The sequence below is a fragment of the Gekko japonicus genome, unplaced genomic scaffold, assembly GCF_001447785.1.
Source record: "Gekko japonicus isolate JY-2015 unplaced genomic scaffold, Gekko_japonicus_V1.1 scaffold219, whole genome shotgun sequence".
Lineage (NCBI taxonomy): Eukaryota > Metazoa > Chordata > Lepidosauria > Squamata > Gekkonidae > Gekko > Gekko japonicus.
In genome coordinates, this window is record NW_015165241.1 from 177,200 (window position 1) to 195,681 (window position 18,482).

Below are 18,482 nucleotides of genomic sequence, written 5' to 3' on the forward strand. Positions count from 1 at the left end.
GGTAGTATCACAAGGCCATAACTGTTATTTAATCAGCATTTCTGCTGCAGGCATTTGATCAAAACCACTCTGGCCAAATGCAGCTTTCTCCATTGCATCATCTGTTGCTCTGTTTCTGTTTGGTGGGAACTTATTGGATAACTTTGATTCACAGCTAATATTCTCATTTTAGTCCCACTCCAGTCTAAATTGGGAAATGTGTGAATCATCCAGAAAGAAAGCTCTCTCCATTTCTTGCTTTATTGGGGAGCGGGTGGGGGCGCTTCTCTTACTGCAATCCCTACAATACTTGCTTGAAAGATTGCAGTCAGAGCGGTTTATGAATAACACCTTTAATTGTCTCATGCCACTTTGCATTTACTAATATTTATTTTCAGTAAAGTACTTAATTGTGTTAGTATTTTCATTGAGGAAGCAGCCCAATGACAGATGCTTCTGTTAAGTGCAACATTAAGGCATAAAGTCAGGATGACATAGGTTAGGATCATAAATAAAATTACTTGGCAGAAAATTCAGTTGAAGTCTGTGACTTGCTAAAGTCAAAATTAATTCATTATGGAAAGGGTACTAACTCAGACTAAAGGATGCACTGAAATGAGAGTAATGTTTGTCATGATGGTCAGGTGAGGCTTGGTGGAGGAAAGGAGGCCCTGCCCATCTGATGGAGGTAGCGAAGTGGGTGCAGGGTACCCACTGGCTGTCCACTTCAGCCAAGGGTTCCTCCCAGGGCAGACTCCGTTGCTGTAAGTGGGTTGTGGGGGTGATGAGTTTGGTTGGTGCCCTAGGCAATTGCCTAAGGCCGCATAGTGTACAGGATGTCCCTGCTGTTTCAGAATAGTAAATACTAAGACAATATTAAAACTTATTTCAGTCTCACAGCATTGCAGTTTTGATTCTACAAACTATTGCTAATCTTATTTATTTATTTATTTTAAAAAAAGGAAGAAGTATGACGTTCTTCCAAACAAATTTTTTTGGCCCATTAAATTAAATTAAATTAAACAGCTCCTTTTAGCTACCAAAGCAGGATTAACTCTGTTCTTTTGTGACATACTAATTTGTATGTGTGTGTATAAATTCCCGACAGTATGCCTTAAGGATATAATTCACGGTGTCTTTTGTCACTGCCTCTGTAATGCTAAAAATCTTAGGGTGAAATAAATGTTCAATTCTTTGTTTGCAGTACGTATAATACAAAAGCTGTTTTCCTTGCCATGATAATCACAGCCATCGTGGCCATAATAGTCACCATCTTCTGCTTCCAGACAAAGGTGAAGTACACTGTCCTTAAGACATATAATACTGCTTTCTTAAGTGTGTCACAAATTCCTTGGGGAATTTCTCATCCTTAATTTCCTGGGGAAATTCTCATCTTTAGTTGATGAGAGTGCCAGGCTTCCTGTACATTCAGTGCTGTTTATACTGCCACTACGTAACTTTAGTAATTGACTTTCAAATGTGCTGTTCTGAAAGGCCTGGTTTTTAACTTTACATGTTCATTGTCCATGTATCTATGAAGATAAACCTGAAAGTTTGGGGTAAATGTAACTTTGTGTATGATTCTCAATATAATGGAATTGGCAAGGCCTTGAAGTCTTCTGCAGCATAGGTTGTGGTATACAATAGAGTGGGTAATGTGCTGTCTGCATCTCTTCTCCCCATCTTCTCCTAACATATGTGCTTTTCTCATTTGCAGGTGGATTTTACATCCTGTGCTGGCTTGTTCTGTGTGTTGGGCATCGTTGTCATGGTGACTGGGATTATCACAGCAATTGTCCTATCCTTCAAATATGTAAGCAGCTAATGGAGAAAACTGAGGGGCCTGGATCAATTCCAGTCCCAATGGCTCTTCTGGAAGTGACAATTTAGTCTTTCTTTATGGCTCTATATCCAATGTGCATGTGGACATATTGAACTCTGTGTCACTGAATCTGATGGCAACAGCAAGAACGTGTATTCTTCCCTAACATTATTTAAAAGAACAATGTGTATAACCAATTGTCTGCCCCAATGGTAGTTCAGTTATGACTGGGAGGTTGCGGGTATCCAATACCCTGTTGGCTTTCCTTTTAAAATCATTTAATTTCTCCATCCCTCTGAACATCTTCTGTTACTTGCATTTAGTTTCTGGTCATTGTTCCTCTTTATGCAATCTAGGAAACCAGTTAAAGAAAGGGACAACTCACTGATTTCTCTTTTCTGTTGCAGGTTTACTGGCTCCACATGTTGTATGCAGCTATCGGTGCAATAGTTTTCACCCTGGTTAGTAAAGAGTGAACTATCTTACTGGAACATTTAAGAGCTGTTGCCTGTCCTGTTGCAAGGACTCCAGGCAGGTCACAGGACTGTAGAATAGGTAGAAGGCTTTGTCCATATCTCGTTAGCCATGTGCTGTGTTTCCCTTTGTTCGCCTCTTTCTCCTGCCTTTGCTCCTCTTTTACATCCCTCCCTGTCTTTCAGAACAGTCCAGTTTCCCAAACGTCCGTGGGATTTAATGCTTCCTTCAGTTTAATGTCGTGCCTGGCCTCGTTTCATTAATACCTCCAAAAAATGCACTTTAGATTTCAAATGTAATTGTGTCATGTATGTTATTAATGAATTGGCCAAAATTAACAAAAAGGGCTTTGGTTCCATTCCAAATTGTAAAGATATTGTCCAAAAATTTTTTTATTAAAAAATGTATTTTCTATTTTACAGGAAGACCCATAGTTTCAGGATGTGGATCTGTTTCAGAACCTTTGGCCCAGTATTTGAGTCTTTTTCTCAAGCCCTTTGTCCAGTCAACTGGCTTTTACTTAAGAGATACAGTGGATTTTCTAAACCACATTAACAATATACAATTACATGCAGAGGAGGGTTTTTCTTTTGTCACTCTAGATGTGGTTTTACACCCATATTCCGCAAGACTATGGGAGATGCTAGAAAAAAAGAGATCAGCACCCCAATGTCCTTTCGGCGTCACATTGCAGACTTATGTTTAAAGATTCCCCCCCCCCCCCAATTCCAAGGAGAATTTTTCTGGCAAATCTCAGACATGGTTATGGGGTGCAGATCTGCACCAGATTGGGCAATCTGTTTATGGATAGATTGGAAAATAAGTATATCCTTCAGGACAGCAATATCCATTGAAAATATATTATTTTTTATAAAAGATTTTGGATGATATCTTTATGTTTTGGAATGGAACCAAAGAATCTCCTACTAATTTTTGCTGATTCATTAATGACATACATAGCTTATTTTATTAACTTTCATAAACACATTAATTTAAAAGGTTTGTTGTTTTGAATTATTCTGAGATAATTTTGACATAAAAAGTACTTTATGTTTTTTCTGGTTCACTTAGTTTCATTATTTGCTGGATGGGAACTTGGAACATTTTATAATTTCTTTAGTAACAAAGGAATGATGCTTTTTAGGAGGAGAAAACCCAGAAGTACATGGGGAATTGGCCGGGAAACAATTGCCTAAAACCTGTTGAATGGAAATATATGTAATGGAAGACAGGGTGGAACATTGGGAGCCAAAGGAAGAAAAATCTTGGTTGGACTTGGGGTCACTCTGTATATGACAAAGTTCCTAGGTAGACTTGTGACTACCATTATAAATGTTCAAGGGAGCAGAGATGGGCCCTGGATTTCTATAGTTTGTACATACAATGGATAGTGGGTATTGTTTCAAACAAAGTGTGTTTCCTTCTCACATTGCAGTTTTGTAACACATGAACTAGCCCTCCAAGCCTAGATCCTGGTTTGTGTAGCTAAGAAGAGCAGGAATAAATGCTTTATTATTGGATAATTTCTTGAAGCACACAACTAATTGCTTTCTCATGCTTTTTTTTTTTTGTAGTTTCTTGCATATGATACGCAGTTGGTGTTGGGGAACAGAAAACACACGATCAGCCCTGAGGAATATGTCTACGGAGCCCTCAAGATATACACAGATATAATCTACATCTTTACTTTCCTTTTGCAGATTATAGGCAGCAGAGATTAGGATGCCAAAACTGTCCCCAAAGATTCAGAGGAACATTTTTCTTTCTGAAGTTAATATTCTGCTACTGTGCTCTTACCTCCAGTACATGTATAGAAGCTACTAGTGGATTCATATAGCGGATAGCTGTAAGTGGGAGGCTGCAGATTCTGTACAGTGCGGACGTTGACCATAATCCATAAAATGCCTGCATTCTTTGTTTCCATACGCCAGACCTAGGCTGCATTTAGTGCCCTGTATACATGAATGCAGCGTGTACATGTTACCACCTTGGTATGATGTATCATAGTCCCTTCAACATATCTTGTATTTTTGTCAGCATACTTAGCCAATATGTAGGCAGTTCTTTCAACTAGAAGCCCCCTAACTCCTGGGATCCACATCATGTGTGCAAATAAAATTTATATTTTTGAATAAAGTGATCTTCCAGGTTTGTGTGATAGAGTGACCAGGAACTGCTTTAGTTTGTTCTAGTATGACACTAGGAGTACGCTCCACTGACTGCATGTGAGCAGGATTCTGAGTAGGCCTTCTAGGATTATTTATTTAATTTATAGCCCACTCTCCCGAAGGCCAGCTCAGAGTGGGTAACATCAGTTTGTAAATAGATAATTAAGATTTCCAAATATCAAATCATTAAATCATTAATAAAATATATTAAAATACATACAGTACAATATAATCAGTTGTTCTAAAATCAAGATGGTATAGACCCAATATGAAGGGGAAATATTCAGCTACTGGAGAAGGGACACAGGGAAGGGGGAAGGGGGAGGCCAATCAGTTAGGAGGAGGAGGAGGAGGAGATTGGAGTCTCAGAGCGGCTTACAAACCCCTTTTCCCTCCCCCTCCCCACAACAGACACCCTGTGAGGTGGGTGGGGCTGAGAGAACTCTTGACACAAACTGCTCTTTTTCAAGGACAGCTGTGCCAGAGCTTGTGACTGACCCAAGGTCACATCAGCAGGTGCAAGTGGAGGAGTGGGGAATCAAACCCGGTTCTCCCAGATTAGAGTCCGCACACTTAACCACTACACCAAACTGGCTCACTGATTGAGACCCTTGTACTGCCCTCAACCATAGGCCTGGCGGAACAACTCTGTTTTGCATGCCCTGCGGAACTGCACTAAATCCCACAGGGCCCTGATCTCTCCTGGAAAAGCCTTGGCCCTGGTTGATGACAAATGGATGTCTTTGGGGCTGGGGACCACCAATAGGTTTTGGTCACTTGAGTGTAGTGCTCTGTGGGGGATGTACCAAGACAGGCGGTCCTGAAGGTATGTTGGTGCTTTAAAGGGCAATACCTGACCCATGAATTTGATCCGGTCTGCAATCTGGAGCCAAAGCAGCTGACAGAGCACTGATTGAATGTGCTCTCTAACTGGAGTTCCTGTGAGAATGCTCACAGCTGCATTTTGAACCAGTTGCATTTTCCAGATCAACTTCAAGGGCAGCCCTACATAGAGCAAGTTACAGTAACCCACTCTAGAGGTGACTGTTGCATGGATCACAATGGCTAAGTCAGAGGGTGGCAGGTAGGGGGCTAACAGTTTAACCGGATGGAGATGTAAAATGCCAGCTTAACATTGGTGATCTGGACCTCCATTGAAAGGGAGGCATCCGGGATCATTCCCAAACTCTTGCTCTCTAAAGCTGCGAATTTAACTTTGGGGTAAATACCACTGAAATAATTGTTGACTTCTGTGTAAAACAGTTTGATTCGGGGCGTATGGAGAGGTTATTTTATTATTTTTATTTAAAACATTTCTGTGCTGCCTTTCTACACAAATAGGGTCCCCGAGGAGGCGAACACGGAAACGTGAAAACATTGGAACATTAAAGCAGCATTTAAAATTGTATATAAAATAATTCAGTAAAAACAAATACACAACACCGAAACAGGGGAGGGAGTCTGGGCCAATAACTGTTACTGGGCATATGCTAAGCAAATCAAAGTCTCCATCTGCAGGTGGAAGACAAGGACAGAGGGAGACAGATGATCTCCCTGGGGAGGAAGTTCCAAAGTATTGGTGCCCTGACCAAGAAGGTCCTCAGGTGCTGGGGGCACCCAAAGCAGGACCTCCAAAGATAACTTAAGAACATAAGAGAAGCCAATGTTGGATCAGGCCAAAGGCCCATCCAGTCCAACACTCTGTGTCACACAGTGGCCAAAAATACCAGGTGCCCTCAGGAGGTCCAGCAGTGGGGCCAGGACACTAGAAGCCCTCCCACTGTTGCCCCCCCCAGCACCAAGAACATAAGAGAAGCCAATGTTGGATCAGGCCAAAGGCCCATCCAGTCCAGCACTCTGTCACACAGTGACCCAAAACACCAGGTGCCATCAGGAGGTCCAGCAGTGGGGCCAGGACACAAGAAGCCCTCCCACTGTTGACCCCCCCCCAAGCACCAAGAATACAGAGCATCCCTTGCCCCAGACCGAGAGTTCCTATCTATACCTTGTGGCTAATAGCTACCGATGGACCTCTGCTCCATATGTTTATCCAGTTCCCTCTTGAAGCCGTCCATGCTTGTAGCCGCCACCACCTCCTGGGGCAGTGAATTCCATGTGTGAATCACTCTTTGGGTGAATAAGTACTTCCTTTTATCTGTTCTAACCCGACCGCTCAGCAATTTCATGGAGTGCCCACGAGTTCTTGTATTGTGAGAAAGGGAGAAAAGTACATTACATTATAGTCTCCCATTCTCATTACATTATAGTCTCCCGTTCTCACCTAGACTCAAGGCAGATTACACAGAGTAGGTGAAATGCAGTCAACAAGATGGGACATCCAATAAGTGTCCGCTATGGCCTCAACAGAGTTTGTGTTTGGAACCCTAAAATCCCCCAGACCATTCTAGAATGCAAGAGCCTCGGTAGGTGGACCATTTCAACTGTCTCCCTTGTGAGGTATCAGCACTACCGGCCCCATATCTACCAGCTCCCATCCTTCTCTTGAGTGGGTAGTGGTCAGACTATGATTCCGGCTGCATCACCGACACCCAAACAAGAACTCCCATCAAAGTCTCAGTTCAAAAGATTCAGTCCAAGGTGCGACTTCTTTCATCTGTTTTCCCTTCCCCTCCCCTCCCCACAACAGACACCCTGTGAGGTAGGTGGGGCTGAGAGAGCTCTTGACAGAAACTGCTCTTTTTCAAGAACAGCTCTTATCAGAACTACGGCTTGCCCAAGGTCATCCAGCAGGTGCAAGTGGAGGAGTGGAAAATCAAACCCAGTCCTCCCAGATTAGAGTCCGTGCACTTAACCACTACACCAAATTGGCTCTTTGCCTTGTTTGAGGCTTGGACAGACCAGTTTGAAGCTTCCTGCATCTGGCTCGGAAGCGTTCGGGCACTCTCGGCAGAGAACCCCCACCCCTGCAGTTTTCTGTGGAAAAGCAGGTGTGGGTGGGATGTTCCAGCTGTCGAGGGACCAATATCGAGCATCCGACACTGACAGACAACTCTGATTTCCAATCAGAGATGTCCATCCTTCTGCTTTGGAATGGGAGGGTGTGTGTATATATTCCCCTGGAGTTGCGTGACTGTCCTTTGTTTTGTGTCAGGTTTTCTGCAAGGCTAGTTCTCATTGCCTCATGGCGGGCCTGGGGTGGGGGGGGGGAATTTACTGGGGTCACTGGGTGGGTGGTTGGGTGGGTGGAGAAACCTGCTGGCTCTCCTGGCAACAACACAAACTGCCAGATGAAAAGTGTTGTCGTATGTCTTTTTCTCACCTGCTTTCCCTTGCCTGAGTTCCAGGGCCACAATGCCTTTTCCCCTCCCTTCTGTTTCTTTGAGGCAAGGGGTGGGAGACGTGGGTCGAATTGTTTTGCTTTCACAAGGCCTTTTTGTTTTGACTTAGGGGTTGCCTGTTTCCTTGGCAAGTCAAACAGCAGAGTTCCCCCACCCCTTCTGTAGGTTCTGCAAGCAGCTCTTCTTGCTGCCCGTTGGCTGTGAAGCTTGCCTTTTCTGCTCATCCCAAAAGGACACCCACCCACCCGTTTTATGCCTGGGTTGCTTCAGTCTCTGACTTGGGAGTTTTCTCCTTGTGCTGGCAAGTTGACTACCAACTTTCAGACCACTTTCGGGGGTGGGGGATAGGTAACTGCCCTTAGCATTGGCTGTGGGTTTTCCCTTTCTGCACCCCCCCTCCCTCCCTTTTTGCCTGGGTTGCTTAAGTCTGTGACCTGGGAGTTCCCTCTCTCCCCTGGCCAGTTGGCAACCCATTTTCAAACCACTTTCGAGGGGGGGGGTTGCTGAGTCCCCTTGGCGCTAGCTGTGGGTTTGCCTTTCTGCATCCTCCACCCCTTTCTGCTTGGGTTGGTTCTGTCTCTGACCTGGGAGTTCTCTCCTTGCCCTGGCCAGTTAGCACTCAGCTTTCAATCCACTTTCGGGGGGGGGGGGGCGGGGTACTCCAGCTCACACATTTTTGTCTTAGCTCAGGAAGGACAGCTCCAGAGCAAACTAATTTATGCAGTAGCCAAATCGCTTGCTCACAACTTTAATGCCAGTAGCTCACATAGTAGAATTTTTGCTCACAAGACTCCACAGCTTAGAGGGAACATTGGTTGGGTCTGTCTCTGACCCGGGAGTTCTCTCCTTGCCCGGCTTCCCATCCACTTTCATGGGGGGTGGGGGGTGGCTGCTGCCTTTCTGCACCCCCACCCCAACCTGTTTCTCCTTGGGTTGCCTTCAGTCTCCGACTTGGGATGTTCTCCCTGCCCTGGCCAGTTGGCAACCCACTTTCAATACACTCTTTGGGGGGTTGCCAAGTCCCTTTGGCACTGGTTGTGGGGTTTCCCTTTCTGCTTCTCCCGGAAGCAACCCCCCCTCTCCTTCCAGGATTGCTAGTCTCTGAAGCGGGGTCCCCCTGGCTCAGCCCAGCACTTTTGGGCCTCCTGTCTTGGGGGTTCCCCTCTCTCCTCTGCCCGCTGGCTGTGGGGCTTGCCTTTCTGCTCCACCCCAAAGCAACCCCCCCTTTCCGCTTGGGTCGCCTGTCTCTCTGAAGTGGGGGTTCCCTCTCTGCTCTATCTGCTGGCTGTGGGGTCCAGTGTTCCCTCTAAGCTGAGTTAGTGTGAGCTAGCTCACAGTTTTTTAGCCTCCGGCTCACACATTTTTGTCTTAGCTCAGGAAGGAGGGCTCCAGAGCAAACTCATTGATGCAGCAGCCAAATCGCTCACTCACAACTTTAATGCCAGGAGCTCACAAAGTAGAATTTTTGCTCACAGGACTCCACAGTGCGAGTCCCACGAGACGGGCATCGCCCTGTGCTGTGGAGAAGCCGGGCATCCCAGTATGGTGAGTTTTGGACTGAGATGCTCATGTCTGTCTCTGCTTGCCCCCCACAGAGGCAGGGGATCCCTCTTGTCGGTCTCTCTGAGACGTCTTGGTAAGCTTGCGTTTATTGACAGATCTTGAAAGAGGCTGTCCTGATACGAGATGGAACAACCCTGCTCATTTGCACTTGTCTATTCGTTGTACTATGCAAATCTGAACGTTTCCCACTGGTTAGAACTGAGGATAAAGGGTTGGAAGGAGAAGGAAGGGGAACTGTTGGATTGTGGGGTCCAGTGTTCCCTCTAAGCTGAGTTAGTGTGAGCTAGCTCACAGTTTTTTAGCCTCCGGCTCACACATTTTTGTCTTAGCTCAGGAAGGAGGGCTCCAGAGCAAACTCATTGATGCAGCAGCCAAATCGCTCACTCACAACTTTAATGCCAGGAGCTCACAAAGTAGAATTTTTGCTCACAGGACTCCACAGCTTAGAGGGAGCATTGGTGGGGTCTTGCCCTTACTGCCCCTGCCAACAGAAAGAAACCCGTCTTTTTGGATGGGCCGAGTCTCTGACTTGGGAGTCCCCCCTCCTCTGACGGCTGGCTGTGGGGACTTGCCTGTACTGCCCCTGCCCAAAGGAATACACCGTCCTTCCTGGCTGAGTTGACTCTCTGACTTGGGGTCCCCCCCCTCTCCCAATGAGGCTCCCAAATTACCCACCGTTGCAGTGTTTCCCCACAACTCGAACAACTACGTTTCCACCCCTACTACATGGGTCTGACATGGGGGAACATGAGGGGGGCCCGAAGGGGTCGTGCTCATGGACACGGATGGATGGAAAGGCTGGCTTAACTAGGTAGTGTGGAGCCACCAGGGGGTGGGGGTGGAAAGAAGCTCCCCACCACGGATAGACAAATGAAGCTTCTCTTCCCTGAACAAAGCCTGATGGACTCTCAGAGCTTTCTATTAGAGACCCGGCTCTGACACTGAAAACCAAAAGCAAGATTCCTGGCAAAAAATCTTATATTTAAATACAGGCTGGTTTCCAAAGAAGTGCGGTGAAAGCTGACCACCACAGACAGGTAAGAGAGTCTCAAAGATGTAGAGAGGAGTAAAGCAATAAACCTTGCACTGGAGTAATCATTAATTAACTTGAATAGTCTCTGCCACTCAATTCAGTTCATCATGAAAAGAAGAAAAGAGAAACCGATCACAGCCCCCTCTTTTTAAAAAAGGTTTGCTCAATGTCCTTTTTATAAATGAAGCATATAAAGATGTGCAAAATATATAAAAATAAGTAAGGGAGGGTGGGAAAGAGCAGAGGGGGTGGAGCAAGCCTCTCTTACCGGCACTGAGGCCACTGTTGACTCTCTTCCTTGAGAGAATCAAATCTTCTCAGGGTCCAAAAAGCCGGCTCTGATAAAAACCTTCTGAGGGCCTCTTATCAGAGGGGTAAGATAAATCCTCTCTCATACTGCGATTATACACCCCTAGGGAGTCAAGGTCTTGGAGCCACACACAGAAGACTCCGAGTCCTAATGAGAGACCGTGTTGCCCTAGAAGTCCTCATTTTGTTCTTTCTACACACACAACTTGATTTTTAATTATCTGCATATGGGACTACACTTGGCTATTAGAATATATATTGGACTTCCATTTCTGCACAACACACGCTCCCAAGAAATATATTGATTCTTCCACTAGCAGAAACCTAAACCTACCTCTCGTATCTGCACACAAATATATAGTGTTTGATGAGCTGACTACTGACCCTTGTAGGCTGGCACCACAGAGGGTGCACTGTCACATTACGAAGGCATGAAGCAAGGGGCCACTACGGCTTCAGCTCTGTTTCAGAAGACCTCTGAGGCAACTTTGGGTCTCCACTTGATCAAAGTCCCTGATCCCAAATGGTAGCCCCACTCCTTAGGGCTAAAGAGGACAGCTTAGTGTGCAGAATGCAATATTGACTTATTTCCCATGAGTGCAAATCAAAAGCAAGGAGTTGGATAAAGGAAGCAAATACAACCTCAATAGGGAGAGGGGGGTTTTATCCTCTCTCCCCCCCATTTGAAGGGCATGTCCCAACTGTCGTTTCCCTCTGTTATATCCTTGGAAGAATGCACCAATACCTACATGTGGAAATGACAGAAATTTCTAATAGCTCTTACCTTAAGTACAGGTCTCATCACCATCACTTGTTGCCAGGAAATATTTCTGCAGGTACTAAAGGGGATATCCAAAGACAGGACAGGGAACACCCCAAATTCCCCCGGACCGCCTGAACTTACCTGGCTGGGAGGAAGCAGCTGGATGCACTGGTATGCACTGTCTACCCAAGTGCAGCTCTCTAAGGACCCAACTGCCTTTGTGTGAGGTCGCACCAGCTCCTATTCTCCTCCCACATAGATAAGTACAGCAAAAACTCCATCTCACCATCACAATTTTGTTACATTTGATTTTCTGTGCATTCCAGCAGCAAGCAATGCACACATGCAGAAGCAGAGAGAGCCTACAATTGCTGTACCATGTCCTGATGGACAATGGGTGTTTTTGTGCATCTGCAGGCCCTGTGAGCTGAATATGGATGACAAGTATACCTGCTACCGAGCTCTCCAAAATGTTGTTCCTGCAGCTGGAAACTGACACAGCCTTATGAGTACGGGAATTTTTAAAATAAAAATGCTTTTTGTTGCCAGGCAGACTACTGTATTTCTTTTCTAGGACCCATCAAATGCAGAGGATTTGGAGGTTGAAAGGGATTTATTGATGACAGCTGCTTATCTCCATACAAAGGCAACATGAGAAACCTGCTGTATGTATCTGGTGCAGTGCTGTGCTGTGTCCCACCCGGGCCTGAAGAATTCATCAGAGCATCTTTTAATTCCAGTAACTGCACAGTAGGAATTACTTAACCATAAGTACTAGAAGCTTTGGATATTGCAACTGTAGCCAAAGCTTAAGTGTTTGTTTCAGTCACTTCCTCTGGTCTCCGTGTGGCCAACTTGTACCGCTCTCTCGCATACTCTCCCTCATTGGATGCCTTAATCTTTTGGTGGATTTTCAACTGTTTCAAACGATTCTTCTCCACTTGTCGCTTAGTGAGGAAGAAAAGGATGATGCCAGAAGGGAAGCCGATGGCCCTTGGGAAGACAAAATTAATACTTAAGCAAAAAGCTGCATGGCGTCTGGACTATTTTTATTTATGTGATTTACAGGCCGCCTTTCTCACTGGGATGCAAGGCGGATTACACAGAGTGAGTCGATACAATCAACAAGAGGGGACATTCAAGAAACAATGAAATAGGATTTGGCTTGTAGATCCAACCAGGTCTAAAGGACAGGACTGAAGCAAAGTACAAGCGTTAACGTGAAACATTAAATGATGCAAAATTACACAATAGGATTCAACTCACAGCAAACTATACACAGCAGTACAGATCACAATCCCCAATAATTTATCCAAGTAACTTTGTGAAGCCTTTTGTACAGTGCTACTTTACTGCCTACGTACAAAAGCCCTCTTGAATAATTAAAAGGTACAAAGAGCTTACAACTCCCTGTCCGGCTTTTGTTTGGAAGTACAAACAGAAAGACTTCCCGGCAAAGGAGAAAATCAACAAGAAAAGTTGTGGAAACAGACACTAAACAGTATACAAGCTAAATAAAGAATATAATCTGGTAGCAATGCAACAACCATGCAATACTGTAATATTTGGAAATCATAAGAAGGTGAAAAATCATTGGAAGGCATGAAGTTCCTGGGTGTACACTTCGTTTCGAGTCACATCTTCTTCAGCAGAAATAACATAAGTATGGGCATCTGAAGTCTATTGTGTCTCAAAAATGTAATCTTTTTGTAAGTCGTCATTTTCAGTTTTTAATCTTCACTACTAAACAGATAGGCAACCAGTCACAAACCTGAGTGATAGGCTCTCTAGTTATACCAGCTTCGGAACACTAGAGAGTTATGTTATTTCTGCTGAAGAAGATGTGACTCAAAACGAAGTGTGCACCCAGGATCTTCATACCTTCCAATGATTTTTCACCTTCTTATGATTTCTAAATATTGCAGTATTGTATAGTTGTTGTATTGTTACCAGATTATATTCTTTATTCAACTTGTACATTGGCTAGCTTCTGTTTCCGCTGCTTTTCTTGTTGATTTTCGGCTTTTGTTTGGGACCCTTTACGCAAGGGCCGGTGGGTTTCAAGCCACAGCCTCCTGTCACTCACTATCCATGCTTATTATCCTACTATCGTTTGCTGCTGTCCGGCATCGCACATCTAAGCACTCAACCAGCATCCTGTCACAATGTTTTACCCGGTACTGTAGACTGCAAAAGTGACAGCAAGCTGAAGTACTGGGGTAGGAACTCACAACACAAGCTAACATCTTGATGCTCACCAGGCAATGCCAACTGCCTTCATGGGGTTCCTGGCTTTCTCCCGTGGGATATATTCCTCTCCTTCATAGACTTGCTCACCAGGCTGTGGCTTTGTCTGTAATTCTCTAAAAGCCCAGTGGCTACGATGGAAGCATCTGGTGGGAGTCTTGAAGGGCACAACTAAGCCTGCTTTTCGGCTCCCAGCAGCAGAGAGGAAGCCTGCAAAAAAGTCACACTGTGTACATAAAATTGCTCTTTTATAACAATTGAAATCAATATATACCATTCTCAATGTGGCCAAATCTGTGGATACTTAACTCTGGGGCCATGGTCAGATAAGACAGATCTTTCTATAACCTTGGGGAAAGCCTCAGGTTTGCAGAAAAATCTGAAATTAAACAAAAAAAACGTGTGCGCCATTTCTAGGCAACCATGCAGTATTGCCAGTAATCCAGCCTTGATTTCTGTCAGTAAAAAGCAGGAAAAGAGGGAGGAGGGCTTTTCAGGGCTGTTTTGGCCTTTGAGGGAGGATTCATTGGACCAGGGTGGACAGCAAACACAGGGCAACTTGATACCCCTTTACTTGCATGACTTGCCCAGGACTGGCTGCTTGCTCCTGTTCCAACAGTAGCCACCCTACAAAAACCAGTTTGATGTAGTGGTTAGAATTTCAGACTAGGATTGGGAGACCCATGCTTGAACCCTCACACTGCTGTGGAAGCTCACTGGGTAACCTTTGGCCAGTTACACACACACCACCACCATCTACCTCAGAAGCCTGTTGCAAGGATAAAGTAAGGATAGGAGAATAAGTAAGCGGTGTTGGATCCAAGTGGTGAAGAAAGGCATGGTATAAATGAAATATTAAATGTAATTGAAGATGGGAAGGGGGGTAGATAAAGGTTGGTAGTTGGAAGAGAGGAGGGCAAGAGGAAATAGTGTGGGGAGGAGATATAGAGGAATCTGAGGGATCCCCTGTAAGTCCTTGAGAATCAAAGAGAAATAGGTTCTCTTACAGAAATGCTATGGCTGGAAACAGTGGGGCCAAAAGGGAGAGAAGGCAGAGAAAAAAGTACTTTTCTCCCTTTCTTACAATACAAGAACTGGTGGGCACTCAATGAGATCAACAAACAGTAGGCTTAGAACAGATAAAAGGAAGTATTCCTTCACGCAGAGTAATTATCATGTGGAATTCACTGCCGCAGGAAAAGGTGGTGGCTACAAGCATAGAAATCTTCAAGAGGGGATTGGATAAACGTATGGAGCAAAGGTCTGTGAGTGGCTATTAGCCACAACATAGAGGTGGAACACTGTGTCTGGGACAGTGATGCTCTGTATTCTTGGTTCTTGGGGGGGGGGCACGCAACAGTGGGAGGGCTTCTGGAGTTCTGACCCCACTGGTGGACTTCCTGATGGCACCTGGCTTTTGGCTGCTGTGTGACACAGAGTGTTGGACTGAATGAGCCATTGGTCTGATCCAACGTGGCTTCTCTTAAGTTCTTATATCCTTGCAGGTTCCCAACCTTGCAATTAGGCCCAGCTCAGCTCAGCACCAGAAAGAAGATGCCAGGGAAAGCCGAAGACTGGAGGCAGATAAAGATATGCTGGCTGGTTGGTGTGAAAGACAGGAGGAAGCAGGGAAAAGGGAGAGGCTGATGGGCTTTCAAGAAAAAAGAAGCAGCAGCAATAGGGGAGGGGGAAATGAGAAGCCCCCTGTAAATCCTGGCAGGTTCCCTGTTTGTGATCCACTAATTCCTGGCTCCAAATTTAAACTGCTTATGAGAATCAGAATACCAATGATAAGTAAGAACTGAGAAGAAGGAAACTTCACTCTCATTGAGCAGTGTATTCCCAAAAAGTGGACTAACAATACTATCCAAGGCATATTTGCTCTGAGTTAGGCCTTAAAAGAGTTCAGTGAGGTTTATTCCCAAATCAGCATGTCTCGGATTGCACTGTGTTATCAGGAACTAATTAATATTGTGATTGTGATCATATTGCAACTAGATGTCTTCTAATACACCTGGAAACTGCAGCTGCCTGTATTATGAAGTCTTGACAGGAGGGCAAGTAGAGAGATCAGATGCAAATGAAAACAAGTACCTATGCAATAATTTCTGCAGATGCAGCTTTCCCCCCACCTTACCACTGATATACGGTTGCTCCCCCTATTCTGTACAACTGTTTAAGTCATAGGGGGCTCAGGGGTTGCAGGCTGCCTTGGTCACCTTGGCCAGTGGGGAGAAGCAACATCAGATTAGCATATATTCTGTTTTTAGGGATCCCAGCAACAGAGTAGTATGGTGGCTGGAATGTCAGATGACAATCTGGTTTCAAATTCCCATTCTGCCAAAAAGCTCATCGGGTAACCTAGCCTAGTCACTCACGCTCAATGTAATCTACCTCACATGGTGAGCCCACCTATAAAACCCTTCGGGGGCGGGGGGGGCCTAACGAAATGCGATTGATAGGAAGAAGCCCCTCCTCCTACCATGGTCTCCAGTACCAATAACAACCCGCTCTCTTTTGTAGCAGGCCTGCACCCCACCATCCTCTTCTACCCAGTATAAACTGCTAGATCTCTATTTTTGAATTCAGAACAAGATCCATGGTTGTTTGGACTCTTGCATTTCAGTATTCTGCATTTTTGGGTAATGTGCCTTGAAATGAACACAATTTAATTTGAAATGTGGGAAGATACTGGCTTATTTGGCCACCTGATCTTGCTAGAGGACTCAACAGGACTGCTTTGTGTACTTTCTCAAAATGGGTTGGGAAAAACACAGCTAGAGACAGAAGTTGTGTCTCTATGAGTCCGATCAGACGGCTCTTTAGATCCGTGCAAGGCACTATTGCCTCATGGATCTAAAGGTAATGTCCAGACACAAACATCTGGGAAATGTCCCTCTTTCGTGGGCATCCCGTTTTGCCGCGCTTCGGAGCCGTACTTAAAAGATACCACTTTAAATCTGGGGTTTTCGGTTACCTGCGGGACAACTTCCACCACCAGCATTCCACCAGCGTAACGTTCCACCAGTGCGCAACCCTCCCATCGGGCTAGTCTGACGTCAGACCAATCCGAGCAGGCACCATTTAAAAAAATCTCTAGACATGCACGGATCAACAAGGACTCACTGTGATGCCTATGCGCATGGGCAAAAAGGTTTTTTTTTTAAAAAAAAAACACCGTGCATGCCTCCTTCAGTGGACGCTGTCTAGACAATCCACAATGGAGGCAGCGCACGGTAAGGCAGTTCACCAGGGGGATGTCTGGTCATGCTACAATGGATTAAAAAGATCGGGATAAAATTCAAACTGGCATAATGATGGGATTAGCTGCCCGTCTGAACGCACCCTAACACTATGGACAGCCAGTTTCCGTGCTCTTTTGAATCCAATTACTGCCTCGCAAGTTCAACACAGCTTTCTCCTAAGTAACTGTGCACAGGATTACAATCTCCAGATCAATAGCCACCCACTTGCATGTAAAGAAGAGATTGGATTTATACCCTGCCCTTCACTTGGAGTCTCAGAATGGCTTACGATCTCCTTTCCCTTCCCCTCCCCACAACAGACACCCTGTGAGGTAGGTGGGGCTCAGAGAGCTCTTGACAGAAACGGCTCTTTTTCAAGAACAGCTCTTGTCAGAACTACGGCTTTCCCAAGGTCCTCCAGCAGGTGCAAGTGGAGGAGTGGGGGAATCAAACCCGGTTCTCCCAGATTAGAGTCCTCGCATTTAACCACGACACCAAAGCCACCTTCCCCAAGAAAATGCTGATTATCCGATAAAGCAATGTTCCCTCTAAGCTGTGGAATCTTGTGAGTAAAAATTCTACTCTGTGAGCTACTGGCATGAAAATTGTGAGCGAGCGATTTGGCTACTGCATAAATTAGTTGGGTCTGGAGCCATCCTTCCTGAGCTAAGACAAAAATCTGTGAGCTGGAGGCTGATAAACAGTGAGCTAGCTCACACTAACTCAGCTTAGAGGGAACACTGCTCCCCAGCCATCAGGGGCAGATTCAGGCTCACGGGTGGGTGCCCTCAGCACTGACCCATGTTGGCCTGTCTGACCAGATCTACAGTGCAGGTTGCAGCAATACAAAAGTGTATTCCTAGGATGACACCACAGACTGGGTGCAAACGGAGCCTTTCGCCCTTTCCCCATCTTTGCAGTGCCCCCTTCGGCCCCGGGGCCCCAAGCACGGGCTTCGTCCGCTTCAGGGTGGCTCATCATCTGCCCCCGCCCAGCCTACCCGGAACTCGAAGACACGCAGCCGCCATCTCGGACAGAACCCTCCGCCCCGGCTGCAGCGCGAGAGCGGGCAGGAGGACACAAGCCGGACTACATCTCCCGAGACCTCTCTTCGAGGTCCTGGAACCGTCAGGGATCGCCCCGAGGCAGGAAACGACGACGAGGACTACAGTTCCCTGCACACCTAGCGGCAGCGCCTAAATTGCGAGACGCTCGAACGAGAGGGAGGCTGTTTGGACGGCTTCGAGTGGCCAGCCTTATCGAAACCCGGTCCGGTGATTGGTCGTGGCGCCTCTGGCTCCGCCCCTCATCGGAGAAGCGGAACGACGGCGAGCGGCTGAGCGGGGTCGGTGCGGGCGGCGCATGTGGCGCGGGTGAGTGAGGACAGCCATGGCGGAGCCTGGAGGTGGCGCCGCGCCGGAGGGGTCCGCGGCTCTGCTGCTCCTGGAGGCAGGTGGAGATGGGGATGCGGAGGAGCTCGTGGAAGTGGTGGACCTGGAGGCGCCTGGACCCGGTGAGAGTGCGGGGAAGACCCGGGGGATCGGGGACCCGCGGTCGCGGCAGGCAGAGGGGCTTTCATG

At 46.2% G+C, this 18,482-nt stretch overlaps 3 protein-coding genes across 4 annotated transcripts in view; 2 read left to right on the forward strand and 1 right to left on the reverse strand.

The window, feature by feature from the left end:
* The window catches only part of TMBIM1 (transmembrane BAX inhibitor motif containing 1), a 76,068-nt gene extending 71,503 nt beyond the window's left edge, over positions 1-4,565 (forward strand). Inside the window, exons 9-12 of the mRNA XM_015410029.1 lie at positions 1,184-1,271; positions 1,697-1,792; positions 2,209-2,262; positions 3,850-4,565. Coding sequence (XP_015265515.1) covers positions 1,184-1,271; positions 1,697-1,792; positions 2,209-2,262; positions 3,850-3,996 — 385 coding nt within the window. The 3' untranslated portion in view covers positions 3,997-4,565. The remainder of the gene's footprint in view (positions 1-1,183; positions 1,272-1,696; positions 1,793-2,208; positions 2,263-3,849) is intronic.
* A 7,421-nt stretch (positions 4,566-11,986) lies between these two features.
* Positions 11,987-18,118, reverse strand: PNKD (paroxysmal nonkinesigenic dyskinesia). 2 transcript variants are annotated; one of them, XM_015410031.1, is made up of 3 exons: positions 17,829-18,118; positions 13,669-13,867; positions 11,987-12,403 (listed from the first exon to the last, which is right to left on the reverse strand). In XM_015410031.1, exons 1-3 carry the CDS (start codon positions 17,881-17,883, stop codon positions 12,220-12,222), a joined length of 438 nt encoding a protein of 145 aa, XP_015265517.1. In that variant the 5' UTR covers positions 17,884-18,118; the 3' UTR covers positions 11,987-12,219. The 2 variants fall into 2 exon arrangements, with proteins under 2 accessions (XP_015265517.1, XP_015265518.1); XM_015410032.1 differs by having other exon boundaries at positions 17,903-18,116.
* Positions 18,119-18,224: 106 nt separating this feature from the next.
* AAMP (angio associated migratory cell protein) overlaps positions 18,225-18,482 on the forward strand; it is a 23,524-nt gene continuing 23,266 nt past the window's right edge. The window contains exon 1 of the mRNA XM_015410027.1: positions 18,225-18,415. Within this exon, the coding sequence (XP_015265513.1) occupies positions 18,292-18,415 (124 nt within the window). The 5' untranslated portion in view covers positions 18,225-18,291. The remainder of the gene's footprint in view (positions 18,416-18,482) is intronic.